Here is an 18755-nt window from a genome sequence, read left to right on the forward strand (position 1 = left end):
CCCCAATTACACCCAGTTCTGTTATAAGAGGAGTGGAGTCAAGCAGGGATGTGGCAGATGGGCAGCGTGGTGAGCTGGTGGGCTTCTGATGTCTGGCTGAGGCTGGGGGGAATGATCCCACAGTCTTTTTTGCAAACACTCCTCTTTTACCTTCCGGCAGATCCTTCTTCTCTCTCACCCAGGCAGCCCAAGGGCTCCTGTTAAGGCACCTCTGAAAGCCCAGGCCAAAAAGCAAGCTGTTCCATCATAGTAGTGCCTGCAAGGTGGGGAAGTCCATGGTGAGGTGCTGCCAGACTGCACAGGGGGAGCAGCCCTTGCCCAAATGAGTTTGTGATTTGTGTGATTATTTGGGGTTTTTTTTCCCTGCCCTGAGGGTTCCTGTCAGCCCCATGGCAGATGTGGGGGACAGGGCAGCCGCTGCTGTGCTTGCAGAGCTGGTGGTGGGGTTGATGGGGGAAAAGCGTCACAGGGATGCAGGGTGTCTTGTGATGCCAGCAGGAGAAGTGGGCACCCTTCCTGTGGGAAGGGGAAGTAGCTGGGTCTGAAGGCCCTGGGGAACCCTTCAGCTGAGGGATTGAATGGGAGGGAGGAAGTTGGGGGGGGATCCTGTGTGTGAGGTGCTTGCAAGGTCTGTAGGTGTGCTGAGTGGTGAGGCTGCTGGTGTCCTGCCTGTTGGGTAAGGTTGGTGAGGCCAGCCCTGGGTGTGCCAGGAGGGCAGGATGCATTCCCCAAAGGTGGGTAGGCAGGCAGACCCTGCACCAGGGGTGCCCAGACCAGGGGACCCTGATCATCCCTCTCCCCTGCATGGCCGCAGAGGTGAGGGTGCAGGACTGGCACTGGCCCCAGCTTTCTGCCTGTGGTGGGCAGTGGGGTGGCAGGAGGGGGGGATTGGGGTCAGAGCCTGGACTGGCCTTGGTACCAGCCCCCCTGCCGTGGCAGCTGCTGCAGGGTCACATCCAGAGCGGGTTGTTTACACCCCTCTGCTGAGCTGCTGCTTCCTCTGGCCAACATCAAGTGTCAAAAAGAAAAGGCCGAGATGGGGGGCTGGGGGTTGCGTGCGCTAAAGAGCCTGATCTGTATGCGAGGGAGCAGGAGGGCTCTCCCCGGGCAGCCGAGGGGAACCGGGAGCCTCAAAGTTTCCCAGGGATGGAGGGGAGGGGGGGATGGGGGGTGGTGGGAACGGTGCATGTGGCCGGAGAGATGCTCAGCGGGGGTTGAGATGCAGCAAGCCTCTCGTCTCCACTGTGGGCAGGGGGAAGCTAGAGCCGCCCCCCCCCCCCCCTCCGTCACCCCCACCCCCCCGATTAGCCACTCACCTAGCAGTACCCATGTGCTGAAAAAAACCCCTCTGCAAGCCGGGGCGGTGGTGTGGCGGTGGGGTTTTCTTGTAGGGTGGGGGCTCCCCTATTGCCTTTGTTCCCTTCAGACCCTCCCCTCCCCTTCCCTTCCCTTTGCGGCAGCTCCGGTGCTTGCCAAGAGAATGCACTGGATGGAGAGAGGGAGCGAGCCGGGCGGGTGTGCGCGCTGGTGTGCGCCTGTCTTGGGGCTGGCTCCACTAAAGCAAGGGGTCCCCGAGCTGCAGAGGCGCGGCAGCCTTTAATTTCGTGGCCCGGTTCCTCCTGCTGCGGGGAGGGGAGGGGGGAAACCGGCGTCGCTTTTGCGAAGGGCTGAGCATCCTCCCCTACCGCCGCCGCAGGTGCCTGCCTGCCTGCCCGCCCGGGGTTTGGGGAGGAGGAGGGAGGGGAAAGGAAGGAGGGGGGTGGGGAGGAAGCTCTACCCGCTGCCCCCCGGGAGCCGGCGGATGGGTGGCCGTGCTCTCGCAGGCTGCTGAAGATGGAGTCGGGAGGAGGGAGTTGGACACTTGGCTCCAACTAGGCTGGACCACGCTGCAACCTGTTTCCCCGGCCTCCCCTCCGCTGCCGCGCTGGGTGCTGTAACCACATTGCGTTTTCCTTTGCGACGGGGCGGATGGAAGGACTGGGGAGCCCCAAAGCCCTTTGCTTGCCTTGCTGGGGACTGGGGGGATGGGGCGGAGTGGGGTGCGGGGAGGTTAAAAGGGGCAGGTTTGGACTTGCAGAGCCGGTGGGAAGGATGCGGCTGGGTTTAACCCCTTGCTTCGTGGCGTCAGGTGCCTCCGGGGACCGCGTTGCTGCGGCCTCCGCCGATACACAGGACGGCTCCCTGCCCTTCCCCGCTGCCCGGGGATGCCTGTGCGGCTCTCGGGGAGGGGGGGGGCTGGGGGCCGGGGGTAGCTGTCTGTCCACCATGCCGTGCAGCTGAGCCGGGGCCGCGTGTTACCGCCTCTCCTTCTCCACGCGAGTCCCCCTTTCCCCCCGGAGGGACGGAGGAGAGACGGAGCTGAGCATCACCTGGCGAGGAGGAGGAGGGGGCTGTGGTTGGGACTGCGCCCCGCAACCCCCCTCCCTCTCCCCCCACCTCTTTCCCCCCGAGTCTGTCTCGGTAGTGCTGCTTTGGCTCACCCGTGTGTTTTCTTCCAGGATGGCTCGTTTCGGGGAGGCGGTGGCCGGCAGGCTGGGGTCCGGAGATGGGGGCTCCGACCAGAACCGGAGCCGGCAAGGACCTCCTGCCCCTACGGGAGGAACCCCGGGAGCCTTCAAACAAACCAAAGCCCAGAGAGCCCGGACTATGGCTCTGTACAACCCCATCCCTGTCCGGCAGAACTGCTTCACCGTCAACAGATCGCTTTTCCTCTTTGGGGAAGAGAACATAGTGAGGAAATACGCCAAGAAGCTCATTGACTGGCCATATCCTTTCTGCGCCCCCTGCGAGCCCCCCCCTTTGCTCTCAGGATTTGCCTTGGTGGCCGCCCAGGACACGTGCGTGTGGCACTAGCCGGCAGGTAAGCACTTGCCTTCTGCTCTCCTTCGGCATGCGGAGAGGGGTGCCCCGTCCCCCGGGGATGCTCTCTATACCCTGTTGCTGCTTCCCCTCCCGTGCTCCGCTCAGTGCCTGGCAGGGAGCTGAACCCCTTGTCCCCATGGGGAGCTCCCCCCTCCCCGGCCCCTCCTCAGGCTTGGATTTGGGAGCCCTCCTGCGATGGCAAGGAGTGTGGGGGGGGCTCTGATCCCTGTTTAACCCTGTGTGCTTTTAGGATGCTCTGTGCATGTATGGAAGCGGGGGGGTGTCATGGCATTTCCTCGCGGCCTCAGTACCTCGCTCGAGTTTTGCCACCCCACCTGGAGCCACCCATCCTGCTGAGGACGGACCCTGGAAGCCCACAAATCTCCAGTCCCTGCTGGGTGGCTGCTTTGTCCCCTCCTGCCTGCTTGTGCCACCTTTGCTGCTGGGCACACCTGGCAGGACATGCCCCCCCCTTACCCTGCAGCCCCTGGCCTCCCATAGCAGCTCTGGGTACTAGATGTCCCCTCCCTGCGGCAGAGACAAAGATGCTCTAAACCTGTCTCTGCCCCATGGTCCCTCTGCGGGGGGCTGGTGCAGGGGTTTGTGGCTTATCCCAGCGGCGCACCTCCTAGGGCTGGGTAGAAGGTGCAGATCCCCCCCTCCACTCCTTCCCTTGCTCCTCTACCAATTCATACACCCCCTCATACTGCTCTTCCCTGCAGGTACCCCCTGTGCACCCTGGTCAGTGCCCAGCACCGCATCTCCCCATTATCCTGGGCTCGCTGCCCTGCTGTTGCCTCTCCCCCAAAGACCCCTCCTGGGTTTTGCCCCCACTGAGGACCTGAGGCTGAAAACTTCAGCGCTGCCAGGCTTTGGCTTCGGGACCCTCCCCGTGCTGTTTTCTGCAGTGGTGATTACGTGCAGCTCTTGCTGCTGCTGCTGATTTCGCTCCCTGCAACTTGTTGGTGAACTTGCCGGCTCCTCGAGCGGGCGCGGGAGAGCTCGCCCCGGGAGCAGAGTGCTGCTGCTGTGGCCTGGTGCAACAGGTACCTCGGGGAAACCCTCTGGAGAGGCCCCAGGGATGCTGAGCAGGTCACCCACCCTGCTGACCGTTGCAGAGGGAAATGGTCACCTTGCACCTCTAACGCACCATGTTGAGCCTCTGCCAGGCAGGAGGTGGGGAGCAGCAAAGCCCCAGGATTTGAGGCAGGGGATTGAAAGGATAGCTTGCGGCGGGGTAAAAGGTGCTGAATTCCCTGTGGCATCCTTAAATCCGCCCCTGCCAGCAGTGGTGGGTGGGTGGCTGAGGGAGGATGAGTGCGGGAGCTGGGGCTGTGGCAGCTCAGCCTGGATCCCTGCCGGGCAGCGGCCGGGCCGGCCTGCCTGCTTTTCCAGAATATGCCAAATTATTCATGTGCTGCTTTTTTTCCAGAGTGCGCTGTGCGTAGGAGGCAGGGCCCTCACCCCTTTGCCTTTCATTTAAAGCGAGAAGGAGCTGGGGTGCTGCCGCTGGCCCTGCGCTCCCTGCGTGGGCTGGGGTCCCGTGCCAGTGTGGTGGGATGTCTCATCTCTAGGCAGCCGCTGTCTCCTAGAGACTGGAGCTTCACCGCCACGCAGTTAAAACCCCTCAGCGTTATTCTTTCCTGGAATTTGCAATGCATGAGGGAGATGTGCTGGGTTTATATGTATATATAATTTTTTTCTTCCAGGAGTGACATATCCCCATGCAAACGTTGGGCACGGGTGTGCTCCAGGCACGGGAGCTGAGCATCCCTGGCCATCATCCCCCACCTTGTTGCCATCTCTTTCCGAGGAACTCTTCTGCCCTAGAGCTTCTCCGCATTGCTTGAGCTCTCGAGGGCTTGGGGATGGATGAGGCTTTTTTTGGGTGATGAGTTTGGTCAGGTTGGCCAGGCAAGATGTTCTCACCCTTGTAGTTGTAGCCTGGCACGAGGAGCTGGTACCCTTTTGGTAGGGCTAGGGAAGGCGTGTGTGTGTCTCAGCTGCCTGGCCCGGAGCCTGTGGCATCGCTCCTGGGCAAGGGTGGTTTGGGGAGGTGAGCGTTGGATCTTGGCCATCGTCAATGAGAGCTGCTGGCCTTGGGAGGGAGATGGCTGATCCTGGCGCTGTGGGTCGGAGCAGGCACAGCATCAAGGAATGCTGAGGGGGCTTGGGGTGGAGTGCAGGGAGGAGTTGAAGGCTCTTCTTCATCCAGCTCCAGTTGACTAGGTAATAGGGCTAAAAATAACTGGTGATTCAGGCCTGTATATCTGCTGGGTAACTGTATAATTATAACCAGCAGCCTCTGCAGTTTGGCTTCCTAGTGTAAATAGGGATGATGCATGGAGGGGAAGGAGGAGAAATACGAGGAACTGGGATTGGGATGCAGCTCCATGGGGAGATGAATCTCTGCTGAGTTCCTTGCTGGGAAGCCCAGTGCGTTGCCTCTGCTGGAGCTGCTCTTTTGACTGGTCCTGTTGGAAACGGGGCAGCTACTGTTTTGGCTGTAGGAACATCTACTCCTCCTTCTCCTTTGGAAACAAAGCCTCGTCCTGCCTGCTCTCCTCCTGCTGATGGCCAGGCCTTTAGCCCTGATTTCATTTGTTTGGCTGCCTGGAAAGCTGCAATTCAGTTAGCACATGAGATGGGCTGCAGCTCATCTATATCTGCTCCCTTCTTCATCCGCTTAATCACATTTGACCTGGATAAGATCCCTCTCCCGCCCCAGAAAGGCTAGATGACATTGTGTGGCTGTGTCCCCAAGGACAGCCTCTGGCTGCAGGCGCGCACCGGCCACCGCACCTGTCCCCTTGGTTGGGCAGGGGAGAGGGATGGCCACTGAGGTCCGTCAGTCCTCTGGGGACCTTGCTCCTTCCTGCAGCGAGGGCTTTCTCCTGTCTAAGCCCCTTCAAGGACTGAATCTGGCCAAGAGCAGCAGGGGGGACTCTGCAAAAGCCCCAGTGTGCATCCCCTGTCCAGCACACGTGCAGATCTTGCTCCACAGGATGCACAACTGTGTGTATGTGCCTTTGAACCCTTTTACACGTGGTGACTCCTGTTTTGGGCTGGCCATCTCCCATGCTGTATGGGCATCACCCTTCAGGGACCCTGAGCAAGCATCTTCTGCACCTTCACTTCTGCCCAGCCAAGATTTTGACAGGTCTCACCTTCCCATGGGAAGAGCCGCACCATGTTGTGCTGTCCTTGGGCAGCTCCCTCCTTGTGTTACCAAGAACATCTCATTTTTTTTCTCCTTTCTTTTCTGCCCCCTCCCCCCTCCCCCCTTTTAAGGCTGTTTTCTGCTCCCTTCATTCATCAGATTTTTTAAAACGCTTTTTTTTTGGGGAGGGGCGAGTAGGTGTAATGGCAGGTCCATCTTTTTGACAGCCGGGGGGAGAGCGAGGCTGCCTGTCAGATGGTGAATTTAAACAGAGGCAGCTGTTGTCATGGTGATGCCAAGTTGCATCCTGTTGCTGTGGCAACCAAAGTTAAAAAACTGATGTTAAGGCAGAAGAATCACATGATGTGGTTCTTTTTTGTTTAGGGGAAAGAAAAGGAGAGGGGAAAAAAAAAAAAAAAAAGAGATATTTGATTTCCAGTTTTTAAGTGGAGGGTTGAGGTGGGGGGAAAAGGATGATGCTTCTCCACGGAGCTGCTTGCACGTGGCAGGCAGGTTGCCTCATGCCTGCATCCCTATGGAAGCAGCAGCAGCGCGGGTGGCTCTGCCCTGCCTTTGGGTTTAGTCCTTAGGAGAGACCAGAGTGCTTTAACTCGAAGTATTAAGCAGCAGCATCTACAGCTGTAGATAGGGAGAAGAGTCTCCTCAGCTGCCATGTGTCCATACGGTGAGATTTGGGCAGGCTGAGCACCTTGGCTGGGTGGTCCTCCTCCACTCCCCCCCCTACCCCCGCCCTGAGTTGTGCAGAGACTCAGGCGCAGCCCCCAGCCTACGCTCCCTCTCCTGAGCCCATTCTGCTGTGTGTAATAGGCACGTGGGAGCTGGCTCGTATTCAAAGCCTGGCTGGGGGATTTGGGATCTTTTGGCACCTTGTCCTTCTGGAGACTGTTTTCTGTCAAGCCCAGTATGGCAGGGATGGGCCGGGAGTGCAGGAATGGGGATGGCTATGAGAGGCTGTGGCTGCTTGAAGGGCACTGGGTTGCTTTATCTGCTGGGGGAAGATGGCCCATGTCTGTGGGGACAGGCCAGGCAGGTGCTGTATGGGGCTGGGGAAACCCAGAGCTGAGTTAGGTCTGCTCATGGTCTTTGCTCTGTTTGGCAGTTTGTTTCTCTTGGAAAACAGCCTTGGTGAGGAGGCACTAGCTTTCCTGCTGGGTGATGGGAGGGCAAGGCGTTAAATCATTCCTGATCTTCTCGCTGCGTCTCTGACGTAGACTTTCCCAAGAACCACTTTGGAGATGCTCGCGTGGCCTTGCTCCTCTGGCTCCTCTCCTTCCCCACCTGCCTGCCCAGGAGCAGGGAGAAGGCACGATCACTGAAATGGGGAGGTGGAGGGAGGCGCTCTGCAGCTCCCAACCCTCATCTGCATCCAGGGAGGGATTTATCTTGCACCCAGCCTCTTGGGGAGGTTCCATCAGTGTGCTATCAGCACCATGAACCCATCTTCAGGCCTGGAGCTGGGCACGCTCCCTGTGCTAGCAATACAGATGTTCTGGGTGGGATAGTTTTACTTAGGGAGGGAGGTGATGTTGGAGGAAGGGGGGGATGTCACAGCTGGAAGCAAGGTTATCTCCCCATGCTCCCTTCCAGACCCACCAAGGAGCTCCAGGCATGGGATTAGCCCACAGCACTTGCTCCGAGTGGACTGGGGCATGGACCTTGGTGGGAGGGGTCCTCATGGCCTGAGAGCCCCTTGCCCACCATGGATGGAGCTGCAAGTGTGGATTGCATGGGGACTGGCCAAGTTGCTAAGGAAACAAGTCAATGGTGCAAGGGAGAGCGTGTTGGGTAAAGGAGATAAATCAATAAGAAAACCTATTTTTATCGGCTCCCTAATGATCCTCCAGGAGAAGCCAGACAAGGGAGGAGGAGGAGGCTGGAGGGAGCTGGGCTTTCATTGTCAGGCTTGGAGGGAGGCAAGTGCTACTCTGTGTTCTGGGTGGACACCTAATGAGAGAAGAAGCGGAGTGATAGTGTCGTCTGGGGGGCTCCAGCCCTGATCTGTCAGGATGTTTGCTTGGCAGAGGTGGAGTGTGTGGATAAAATTTCCCCCTGGTTTAGCCCAGCTGTTCCTGATCTCCCTTGGGGAGGGTTTTCTTATCCTTGAACTCTCAAAAGTCTGGCACAACTGGAGCTGTGGGGGCTTGGTTCTGCAGGGTGGGTGCCTCACACTTCTCACGTAGCTCCAGGTGTGATAACCCAGGCTTGGGTCCCTGGAAAACTGCACCGGTGGGGTTTGGAGAATCACATTTGATGACAACCTCATGCTTAGGTTGACCGCTGCTCAGGGTGTCCCTTACACTTGGTGTTTGCTGACCCATGTGCCCAATGGAAGTGGAGTGGGGATGAAACCCTGTGCCAGGGCTGGCAGATGTGCACCCTCCTTGCACAGCTGAGCCAGATGTTGGCGTCAGCAAGGCAATACAGGGGTGAGCTGAGCCATCAGAGGTGGTCCTGAGCTCCTCCAGCTGCTGGCTTTTTGAAAACCTGGGATTTTCCCACCAGGGTGTTTTCCCTGTGGATGCTGGATGCTCAGCCGGGTTAGCTGTGCTGGGGCAGACAGACGGACTCGCTGTGCCGTTCCCACGCTTCTCATCTAGGCCAGTGTGCCTAGCGCCTGGGGAGCTGGCTGCGCTGCCCCGCTAACGGGCTGGTTTCTCTCCAGCCTGTGCTAATTGCTCACAGACTTTCAGGAAGACAAAACAAAAGCTCCCCCCGGAATGGGCCGGTGGCTGGGGGCCAAGTGCTGCGGCCTGCGCTTCAGCTGGGGCCTGCGCTTCAGCTGGAGTGTGTGGCCAGAGGTGGGAAGGAGGTGGGGGGGGGGGTGGAAGTATTTGGCTTGGGTGGGAGCCCTGCAGTGAAATCCTTACTTGGATGAAGTCTCGGAGGGAAACTTTTTTGGGGTCTGGCCTCCCTGCAAGCTCAGGATTCGGATCCAGCTGGCTCTGAGCTCCAAGCTCGCAGCAGCGAGTGCTGCAGCGGTCTCTCTTTCGGTTTGCCTTTAACTTAGCGACCATTAATTTCGCTGAGTGGCCTTTTAAATGCCTTGGCTGGATCTTTCCTGGCTCTTCTCCCTATCAAGCTAAACAGATCCCAGCTCCTGCGGGCTCTCCTTGGCTGCCCCTCCTGGTCTGCTCGCCGGGGACCCGCTCCCATGCCTGGCCCAGCTCCCGCCTTGCCTGTGTGCTGCAGCATGCACAGGGGCTCTGCTGCTGGGGGTGATTCATGGTTTCCAGCTTGTGGCCAGCACTGAGATGTCTCCTCTTGCCCATGGGCTTGGGGATGGTGGTTTAAAGCATCTCACTGAAGTCAAAGGCTTCACCAAAAGCCAGGGTTCCAAAAGAGTAAAGCCCTTGTCCCAGGGGTGACAGAATGGGATGGTACCTCCTGACCTGAGTGTTGTGAGCCTGAAGCTGCTGGGTATGGAGGAGGCTGGTGTGGCAGAGAAGGGCTCAGCCTGGGTGCTGCTCCCATGCCACCTTGGGATGGGTGGGAGCATGAATGGTTTTGCTGTGGGCAAATCCATGCCAGGTGGAATCACATCTCCCTGCCACAGGCACGAGCCTTGGGAGGGTGACAGTCCCATCCTGGGGGGGCTGCTGGTGACAGTAATATAGCTGCAGGTTTTTGGCACAGAGGGGAAGGGGTGTGTTGCCTGCTCGTGATGTTTTCTTCTTGAGGACAGCAGAGCTTTTGCTGTAAAGGTGGATGGGAAGTGGGAAAGATGTGGCTGTCCCGTTGCTTGGAACTGCTTTGTTTTCAGGGCGTGGTGATAGGCCAGGCAGGAGGATGGAGCTCGTGCCCCTGCCTCGCTCCTGGTGGCCCCTGCAAATCAAAAGGCAGGAGGGAGCTGGGTTTGGGGTGCTTTTCTGGGTGCCACCCTGTCCTTTCCTCCCCCCTTGCTGAGGTCCTCAGCTGCCAGCATCTGCTGCCACTTGTCCTGGTATGGGCTTGCTCCCAGGGAAGAGTGTGTAAGCCTGAGGCTTGGCTGCAGGATTTAGGATGCTTGTAAGGGTCTGACCAGACCCTAACCCCACCTGGGGTATTGGTGGAGTGTAGCTGAGCTGGGATGTTTCCATGGGGAATTTCTATCCTGATGGTATTGGAGCTTGGACCTAGTTATCATCAGTGTCTTGAGTTATAAATACTCAGTCTTGAGCTCTGCAGCTCCCAACGCTACCTGGGTTCTCCCAGCCACCCACAGGGTGCTTGGCATGGAACCCTTGGGTTCCAGGGCATGTCCACCTTGCCACCTGATCTAGGTTGGGTCTTCCAGGACCTGCTGGGAAACCCTGTCTTCCTTGGGAAGGCAAGCAGCAGGACCATGGCATGCAGGGACATGCCAGCCACCAGCATGCCATGCCATGGAGAGCCACCTTGACGCTACCTGGGATCATATCAAGCCCCTTTCCAAATGAAGCCCAACCTGGTCAGAGCCTGGTTGGCCACCTTCATACTTGTGTCTGTCTCCTGGGCTCCCACCACAGCAGTGTTGCTCTCCTAAGAGAGTTCACAGCCCAGCAAAAGCCATTGGTTAACTGTCCTGTTGCCTTGGGGAAGGATGTGATGAGGCTCAGCAGGTTTCAGGTGAGGAAGGTCCCAGAGGCTCTCTGTTCTGTTGCCACCCCTCTTGTTTCCAAACACTGCCAAGGTGGGCTTTACCTTCCTGCCCAGGAGCAGCAGTAGGTGAAAGCTGGGCTCTGTGTGTACCTGTTTCTGTGGGGAAAAGCAGTGGTGGTGGCTAACAAGCAGGTAGAACGAGGGCTGGACTGGTGGGTTGGGGATGGACATCATCCACCTCTTCTCTGCTCCTTAACTCCCCTCCACTCCCTTCGAGTACATGATCCTGGCGACCATCATTGCCAACTGCATTGTGCTGGCCCTTGAGCAGCACCTCCCCGAGGACGACAAGACACCCATGTCACGGAGATTAGTAAGTACCCTGTGTCCATCCCTCTCTGCCCTGTGTTGGGGGGTCGGGTGGGTGAGTGGGGGTACCAGCCAAAGGGAACAACCCTGTCCTACTAGCCTGTTCCTGGTTGTTTCGGGGTGGTAGGGTAGAAGGCTTCCTCCAGGACTGGTCCCTCCAGCCTTCCTGGGGCTGCTGTCACATACTTACTACTCCACGTAAAGGGTTCAGGAAGGTTTAAGCGCCTTAGAGTGGTAGGGAAGGGGGGCTGGGTGGTCTGAGTGGGTGGTAGACATCATCTTTTCATTTCCAAGGCTGATGCTGGCTGAGGAAGGGCTGGGAAGGCTCCCAAAGAGGAGGAGGGGGCTGTGGAAGGTGGTATGGGTTGTGAGTTGGGTCAATGTGAAATGGCTGGCGCTGTGTTTGCTCCACCTTCCCCTCTCACTGTGTCCCTGATTCCCTCCTGGCAGGAGAAGACGGAGCCCTACTTCATTGGGATTTTCTGCTTCGAGGCTGGGATTAAGATTGTGGCTCTGGGGTTTGTTTTCCACAAGGGCTCATACCTGCGCAACGGCTGGAACGTCATGGACTTCATCGTGGTCCTCAGTGGGTGAGTCGGACAGCTGGGCTTGGGGGCTCATCCTACTGGGGGTGCGAGCTCCAGGGTGTGGGGCAAGGCCCTGGTTTGCTGTTGTCATTCATGTTTCCTCATCCCAACGAGGGAGGGGATTGTGGTTCCCTGCCCTGGAGGCCCCTGTGCTGAAGGCTCCTATGTTGGTTTTGCTGTGGGTAGCTGATGGAGGAACACGCTTCCCCATCGGGCAAGCAGGTTTGGGCTCTGAAGGCATCATGTTGAGCTTCCCTCAGCCGGTGCCTGTATCAGTCACCCATCTGGGCATAAGGTGAGGTGGGGATGGGTGAGGGTCCAGTCTGATGAGCAACTGGACATGGTTTGGGACAGATCTAGGTCCAAGACCCCAAAGTGGGGGGAAAAACTCCTCTCCTCTTGCCTTCCCAAGCACTTTCCAGCATTGGCAAGGTGCTGGGATTTTGGGAACGAGGTCTGGGTTGGGGCTGTTTCCCCAGGTGATGCTCGCTCAGCATTCCAGCGTGCTGCAGCAACACTGGGGGTGGTACTGTGCGGAGCTTCACAGGTGCTAGTTGTGTCACTGGTGGTGTCACCTGCTACAGACATGGCCCAGATTTGAGTCCTGTGCTGGTGACATAGAAAGGAACAGGGATGTTTAGGCTTGTGCTAGCCAATGGTGGCAGTTGGCCTGAGTAGAACCCTCCCAGGGTGATACCTCCCCTGGCCCCTCACTGCGTGGAGGGCAGGGGTGCCTGGATCGTGGCTGTTGCTTTTTGCATGCTGGTGGAAACCCCCCATTCCGAGGAGCCGGTTTGATATGTACCAACAGATGGTGTCTGGGCACCTCTGAGTGCTTTGGGTGAGCTTAGTTGGGTGCAGAGCTGCTGTAGGGCTGGCTGGGAAACTGAGGCATGGGACCCAGGCAAGGTACCTGGGTCTCTCCTGGTTGCACAGTCATGCCTCTTGGCTTGTGGCCTTTTCTGTGTGGTTGCACCGTGTGGGATGTGGCACCAGTTTGGGTGTTCAGAGGGGGAGGGGGATGCTTGAGCCTGGTGCTGCCAGGGACGTGGCGCTGGTGGGTTGGGGCTGTGATTGAGAGAAGGTGTCAGAACAATGTGGCCAGGAACATTCCAACTCCCTTGATCCAATATGGACCTGTTTGGCTTTGCTGGGGAGTGGGATGGTCTCTGCCTGTGTAGGTGATGTGCCTCAGCATGTCGGTGGTGGTTCTCACCAGGCAGTGGGTGCTGCAGGCTCTTTGGCATCTGCAGAGTGGCTCTGAGGGGGCCTCAGTGCTGTGGGGAGAGAACTGGGCACAGCTCCTGGGCTGGGCAAAGGCGGGCGCATCTATAGGGACAGCGTGGGGCACGAGTCACCCCCCTGGTAGCAGTGAGGGGGGATGACCCGGCCTCACTGCCGCTGGGCTGAGTGCGCAGAGGGTGGCCGGGAAATGCCCATCAGATGTCTCCTGGCCCCAGCATCCTTTGGGGCTTGGGCCAAGGGGAAGCACTGGGCTGGGAGGTTGCGGGGAGGTTCTCCACGGACCTCCCCCTGCCCTCCCTGCGGGCTGACTGTAATGGAGCCGGTGCTGAGTCAGCGCTCGGCAATTACTCACTCGCGAAAGCCCCGCCAGCTCCGCTCAGTGCCGCGCTGCGCCTGGCCCCGTGCCAGGGAATCAATTGGCCGTGAAGGGCTGTTAGTGCCGCGCCAGCCACCCTGGTGGGAGGTACCCAGGTTCCCCCCCTAACACCGATGGTTATGGGGCGCAGTCCTCCGTCGTCTGCTCTGCCGCCGTCATCCCCCTCGTGTCCTGATGCCTGCTTCAGCAGGACAAAAGCCTTTCCAAAAAATGCCAAGTTACCCACTGGCATGAGCTCACCAGGCTTTTCGGGGTGAATTCTGTGGTTTGATGGGTGGAGGAATTATCCCAGACCAGTTTTGGGGTTGCTGGGGGGTCAGCCGGACCCAGGTCTCTGCGCCGTACAGCTTTTGCTTTGTGTTTGGTGTGTGGTGCTGACGCTGCCACTGTCCTTCAGCGCAATGCCCAAACCTCCTGCACAAGAGAGACTCTCACCTGTTTGATCTGCTGAATTATTGGCCAATTTCTCCAGCAAACAACCCTCAGCTGGCAAATGCCTCTCCAGCGGCTTACAGGAGGTTTGTGCTCGGTGGTTTGCACGGTGGTGGCTGCATAAGGCGGGCGGTGAAGTCTGCACGGGGGATGTGTGCAGGTGACTGGTGGGTTTGGGATCCTCTTCACAGACTAAAACTTTACACTTGGTTAATATGTGAGTGTCTGGACACAGAGACTGTTGAGCTTGGGAGGATTCATGGTTACTGGGATGTTTTGGGGAGGAGACCATGGCGGTGGTGGAGGGGAAGTTGCGAGGTGCGAGGTAGTGCTTGCCTTGGGGTGTGCTGGCTGTTTTGGGGTGCTGATGCATCCCATGGTGATGGACCAGAGGGGATTATCCACAAGAGCAGGACCTTCTCCCTTCTCTGACTGACCCAGTATTGCACTCGCTGGCTGGTCCTTGTCCCTCCAAGTGTGACACAGCATTATTACTCTTCTGGACTTTAAGGCTGAGTGACCTGTGGCTGCTCAGCCTGGAGAAAAGAAGCCTGAGAGAGGATCTCATCAGTGTTTGTCAATATCTGAAGGGTGGGACACAGGAGGAAATGGCCAGCCTCTTCTCAGTGTCTGTGGGGATAGGACAAGGGGTGATGGCCTCGAGTTGGAGCACAGGAACTTCCACACCAATATGTGGGAGAACCTCTTCCTGGTGAGGGTGAGGGAGCCCTGAGACAGGCTGCCCAGGGGGTGTGGAGTCTCCTTCTCTGGAGATATTCTGGCCCCATCTGGATGCCTCCCTGTGCGACCTGTCCTAGGGACCCTGCTTTGGCAGAGGGGTTGGACTCGATGAGCTCTGGAGGTCCCTTCCAACTCCTATGATTCTGTGATTCTGTGACTTATTTTTTGCCGTGAGTCTGATGGGAGAGGTGGGATCACAGCCCAAGACACCACATCAGGGTTTTGGTGAGCAGCAGGATTTCTCTTCCTGGTGTAAATTAGCCTAACAAGGGGCTATTGCCATGAGCACCCTCCTGGGACCCCATGCAGGAATGGATGGCACTGACTTGGGTTCAACTGGTGGTTGCTTCCTGTGTCAGTAAATCCAGATACTTCATCTCAGTGGAAATCAACACCCACCTAAAACTCCCTGATGCTAAAGCTTCCACTGGGGAACTAATAGTCACATTTGTAAACCTGCTCTGTTTATAACCTGTGGTTTCCAAATCATCGTGGCTGTCTGAAAAAAGCCCAGCCTGTTCTCTCTCATCTACAAATATTGGTTTTTTTCCTCCAAAAATGCGTAAAATACCTTCACTCCTTCTGAGGTACAGCCGGGGGACAGGGACGTCTGTGTTTCTCCTGGGGTTTGGGGATGCTCGCCTTGCTTGTGCATGAACCAGAGCTGGCTCTGTGCCCTGGAGCTGGACTTGTGATCCACTCAATGCAGCATGTCCTGGACCAAAAAGGGGAAAACTGCTCAGAAATAGTCAGAAAGGGCAGCGGGAGTTTGGGGACCTCTTAATCGGTGGCCCAACAAGAAGAAGTTGGAGGAGCCATCAACAACTTCTCCCCGAGTATCATTAGCATGATGAATAGAGGACCCTACACCAGCCCGGCCTTGTCCTATACCATATTTGAAGGGCTCTCATGGAGAAAGAAGGGTTAAACTCCCTCTGCCAATACCCAGGTGGGTGTGTGTGCTTCACACACTCCAAGGCCTGAGCACCGCCGCACCATGCTGCCTCTTCCTTTTTTAATAGAAGTGGCAGTGGTAATACAGTAACACGTAGCAGGAGAGGTGAAGGGGTGGGGGAACGCTTCTAACAATGGGGAGGAGGGGGGAAAAAGGAATCAAAATGGAAATCAAGAAGCCCTTCTGAAGCTGTGCTGCTCGGGAGCCGGGGAAGGGTAAATGAGAGCAGCATCACTCAAAGGAAGCGCTGGCGCCGGGGTTTTTTCGGAGGGTTTAATAACAGCTGTTACACCTCCAGTGCCTTTTGTTGAAGCCCTTGTGTGCTGTGGTTTTCGTTGAGTGATTTTTTTTTGGTAGGGTAGAGTGTGGCTGAGGGAAGGCAGGAACCAGCGATTGCCGGCCGTGCCCTTAATGAACCTGGAGCTGACTAGACGGGCACCAGCCCGTGCCCGGCTCTGTGAGCCCTGATGGCTTAAAAACAGAGTCCTCTCGCCTCAAAGGCAAGCAGCACTCCGGAGCCTTAAACCGGGTTAGGTTGTTGCTGATCGTGGTGCTGCCTGGATTTTGGGATGACTGGCCCAGAAGGTGCCTGGTGGCACCCTTTTTGTGGTCCCCCTTGGCAGAGGTGAGGATGCTTTGGCCCCCAGTACTCGGTGCACCTTATGCAACATGAGCTCTATGTGTCTTAGGTGGTCTTTTTGGTCTTGGAGGTCTAGAGCTTCCTTGCCTGGTTCAGAGATGAACTGTCTGTGCAACATTCATCTCTGACCCAGGCAAGGAAGCCTGGGGGAGCGGACGTGAGGCATGGACAACAGCTGTTAGGTCAGAGCCAAAGCCTAGCATCCTGCCACGATTGCCCTTCTGGAGTCTGTACTGCTGGAAGGAGTCTTGTCCTGTAGGATAAACCAGTAAAGAGACAACCCCGAGTCCAAAAGCGGAGTAGTGCTTTGATCACACCAGACAAAGATGGTTTTTCCCTTCTTTTCCTTTCATGAATGGTGCCGGTCTCCAACCTGATGTCTGCCCTATCTCCCACCCCCTTCCCAGCTCTTTCCTTCCAGGACAATTAGTAAAGTGTTTGGTCTTTCGTTTGGATGAATAATTAATCTCCCAGCTTTGTGAATGATTCATGTGCCATATGCCACGGCAATGGGACGTGCCTGACATCGGCACCTTGTGTAAAGGGCAGTGCTGTTTCTGTGGTGAGGGTATGGGGTGGGTGAGGGAAAAGGCTCTGTGCTGCAGAGGACAGGCAGTGGGGAGGACACAGGGTGACCCCCAGGCAGGCAGACCCATGGCTCTGGCTGTGGGGGAGACGGGCATCCTGCTTTTCTCCAGCACAGGATCCGGCTCACATGCTGCTCACGTGCTTTGTCCCATCCTTCTTGGAGTGAGTCAGTCCCTCCCACATGACTGCTGGTACCTGGGGGCATCGCCTCCACCCTTTCCCCCCACCCTCCGACACCATTGCGTAGCTCCTAGGCTGAGGTGAAGCCCTCATCCTCCTGGGATGGTGGTGGCCTTGGGCCAAACTGCAGTGTCCCCATGTGCCATGTCTTTGCACCTCTGTGGACCTCACTGCAGGAGAGGAGTTGCGGGGTAGAAGGCTGGCTGCCTGGCTTTGAGGGGAGGGGAAAGGTTATTTTCCATGGCATCCTCATGTGGGGAGGTGGTATTGCCCACCCAGGCTTGGGTTGGATATCTCTGGGGGTCTGGGACCTCTCCTTTGGCATGAGTTTAGACAGCTCCCATCATGATGCGTGTTCACCTGTGCTGTGCTGGCCTTTGCAGGACCAGCTCTGTAGCCTCCTGGCAGCGACTTTGGGTTTCCACCAGGTCCTGTTTGGGCAAATGCAATTTCACCAGAATCTTTGCTCCTCCCTGACAAATCCTGCATCCTCTGAGAGAATTTGCAGGGGTTGGAGGTTGAGAGGGAGGTGTGGGGTCTGGCCAATTCAGGGTTTGGGGTGGGGATGCTCCCTCAGGCACTAAACCTGAGAGCTTCCCCAGGAAGAAACGGCCTGGAGAGCATTTCATCCCCCCACCCCATCCAGACCAAAGGCTGGTGATTTTGTGTTCACCCTCATCACACCTTCGTGGGGAGTCACTGGTGCCAGTTCAGGGCTCTTGAAGCTGCTGGGGAAAAAAGATGGGATCAGCAGCTTTGCGGTGCTGCAATTCACTTGTGTCACGGCCCCGAAACCTAGAAAGACCAAGCGAAGATGACAGAGGCTTGGAGGTTGCTCTGAGCTGTGCCCAGAGCGGAGCTCAGACCTGGTTTGTGTCCCCGTCCCTCGGCAGCCCTAAAGCCGGAGCACTGGGGCATCCTCGGGGTGGGCGACCCTAATCCCACCGGGAGCCCAGAGAGCATCCTGCTATTCGGGGATGTGTCAGCAGGGGTTGGGGGGAGGGGGGGCAGAAAGTGGGGGCAATTGTCCAGCAGAAAGGGGGTAAATTCATCAGTTAACTTACTTTCTGTGAGCTGTTTGACCAGTGTATTAATTATGAAGTAGTCTCCCTCACAGAGTCGGGTGGCAGTGCAGGCCCTCGGGGGCCTTTCCACTTAATTATAAATATTAATTTGCACACCAGCCAGCCAGCCAGCACCCTCCCTGCCCCAGATTTTGAGTCTGTCTCAGCCGATCCCTTCCAGCGCCCCGGAGCTGCCCTTTCCTGGGTCAGCTTGTCTGCATGTGCCTCTGCAGTAGTCCCTGTCGGAAGCGGTGGAGGGATGCTGGGTTTTGGGGTAGGGGGATGAATTGAGGGGTGATGGCTTGTCCCCAGTGCAAAGCCCAAGCTGCGTGTGCTGTCCCCATGGGCTGATGCTTCAGGGCTGCCGGCGCAGCTCCCCGTGGGATGGTGGGGACAGGAGCAGGTGTGACATGCAGCCCCCCTGGCACAGCGGAAGCACGGTGGGTGCTGTGGTAAGCGATAGCACCCGAATTCAGTGCTGGCTTTGTGTGGGCAGGGGCATCGAGCGTTGCTCACGGTTTATTCTGCTAAAGCCCCAAAGAGCAGAGAGTCGCTTTAAATGGGATGGATTATTTATTTATCTTTCATTATAATTTTTATTTTTAAAAATTTACTTATTTATTTCTCATCCCTGGGGAAAGCAATCCATAGGTGCCAGGTCTTCAGCGGGCGGCGTGGGTGTGCGCTTTGCTCAGCCGCTGCTGTGAGCTGGAGCGATGCCCAAAGGCTGAGCAGCGCTGAGCAGCAGCGCTCTGCCGGCAGCCAGCCCCAGGAGCCCGCAGGTGCGCCGGGCCCGGCAGGAGCTCGCCCCTTCGCTCCGCAGCCTGTAAATAAATAAAAGAAACTCATCGTCCTGGTTGCAAACACAAAGCACTGGGGGGGTTTGGGGTATTTTTTAATTATTTTTTTTTTTTATTTGCTGGAAGCATGTTTTTGTCTGCCGGTGATTGCTCACTATTCAATTATACTTTGGGGATT

The 18755-nt window shown here is 57.3% G+C and overlaps 1 protein-coding gene across 1 annotated transcript in view; it reads left to right on the forward strand.

The window, feature by feature from the left end:
• The first annotated feature begins 2498 nt into the window (after positions 1 to 2498).
• Positions 2499 to 18755, forward strand: part of CACNA1E (calcium voltage-gated channel subunit alpha1 E) — a 94015-nt gene continuing 77758 nt past the window's right edge. The window contains exons 1-3 of the mRNA XM_084265976.1: positions 2499 to 2765; positions 10868 to 10973; positions 11420 to 11559. Coding sequence (XP_084122102.1) covers positions 2500 to 2765; positions 10868 to 10973; positions 11420 to 11559 — 512 coding nt within the window. The 5' untranslated portion in view covers position 2499. The remainder of the gene's footprint in view (positions 2766 to 10867; positions 10974 to 11419; positions 11560 to 18755) is intronic.

Source organism: Gallinula chloropus (assembly GCF_964237585.1).
Source record: "Gallinula chloropus genome assembly, chromosome: 6".
Taxonomy (NCBI): domain Eukaryota; kingdom Metazoa; phylum Chordata; class Aves; order Gruiformes; family Rallidae; genus Gallinula; species Gallinula chloropus.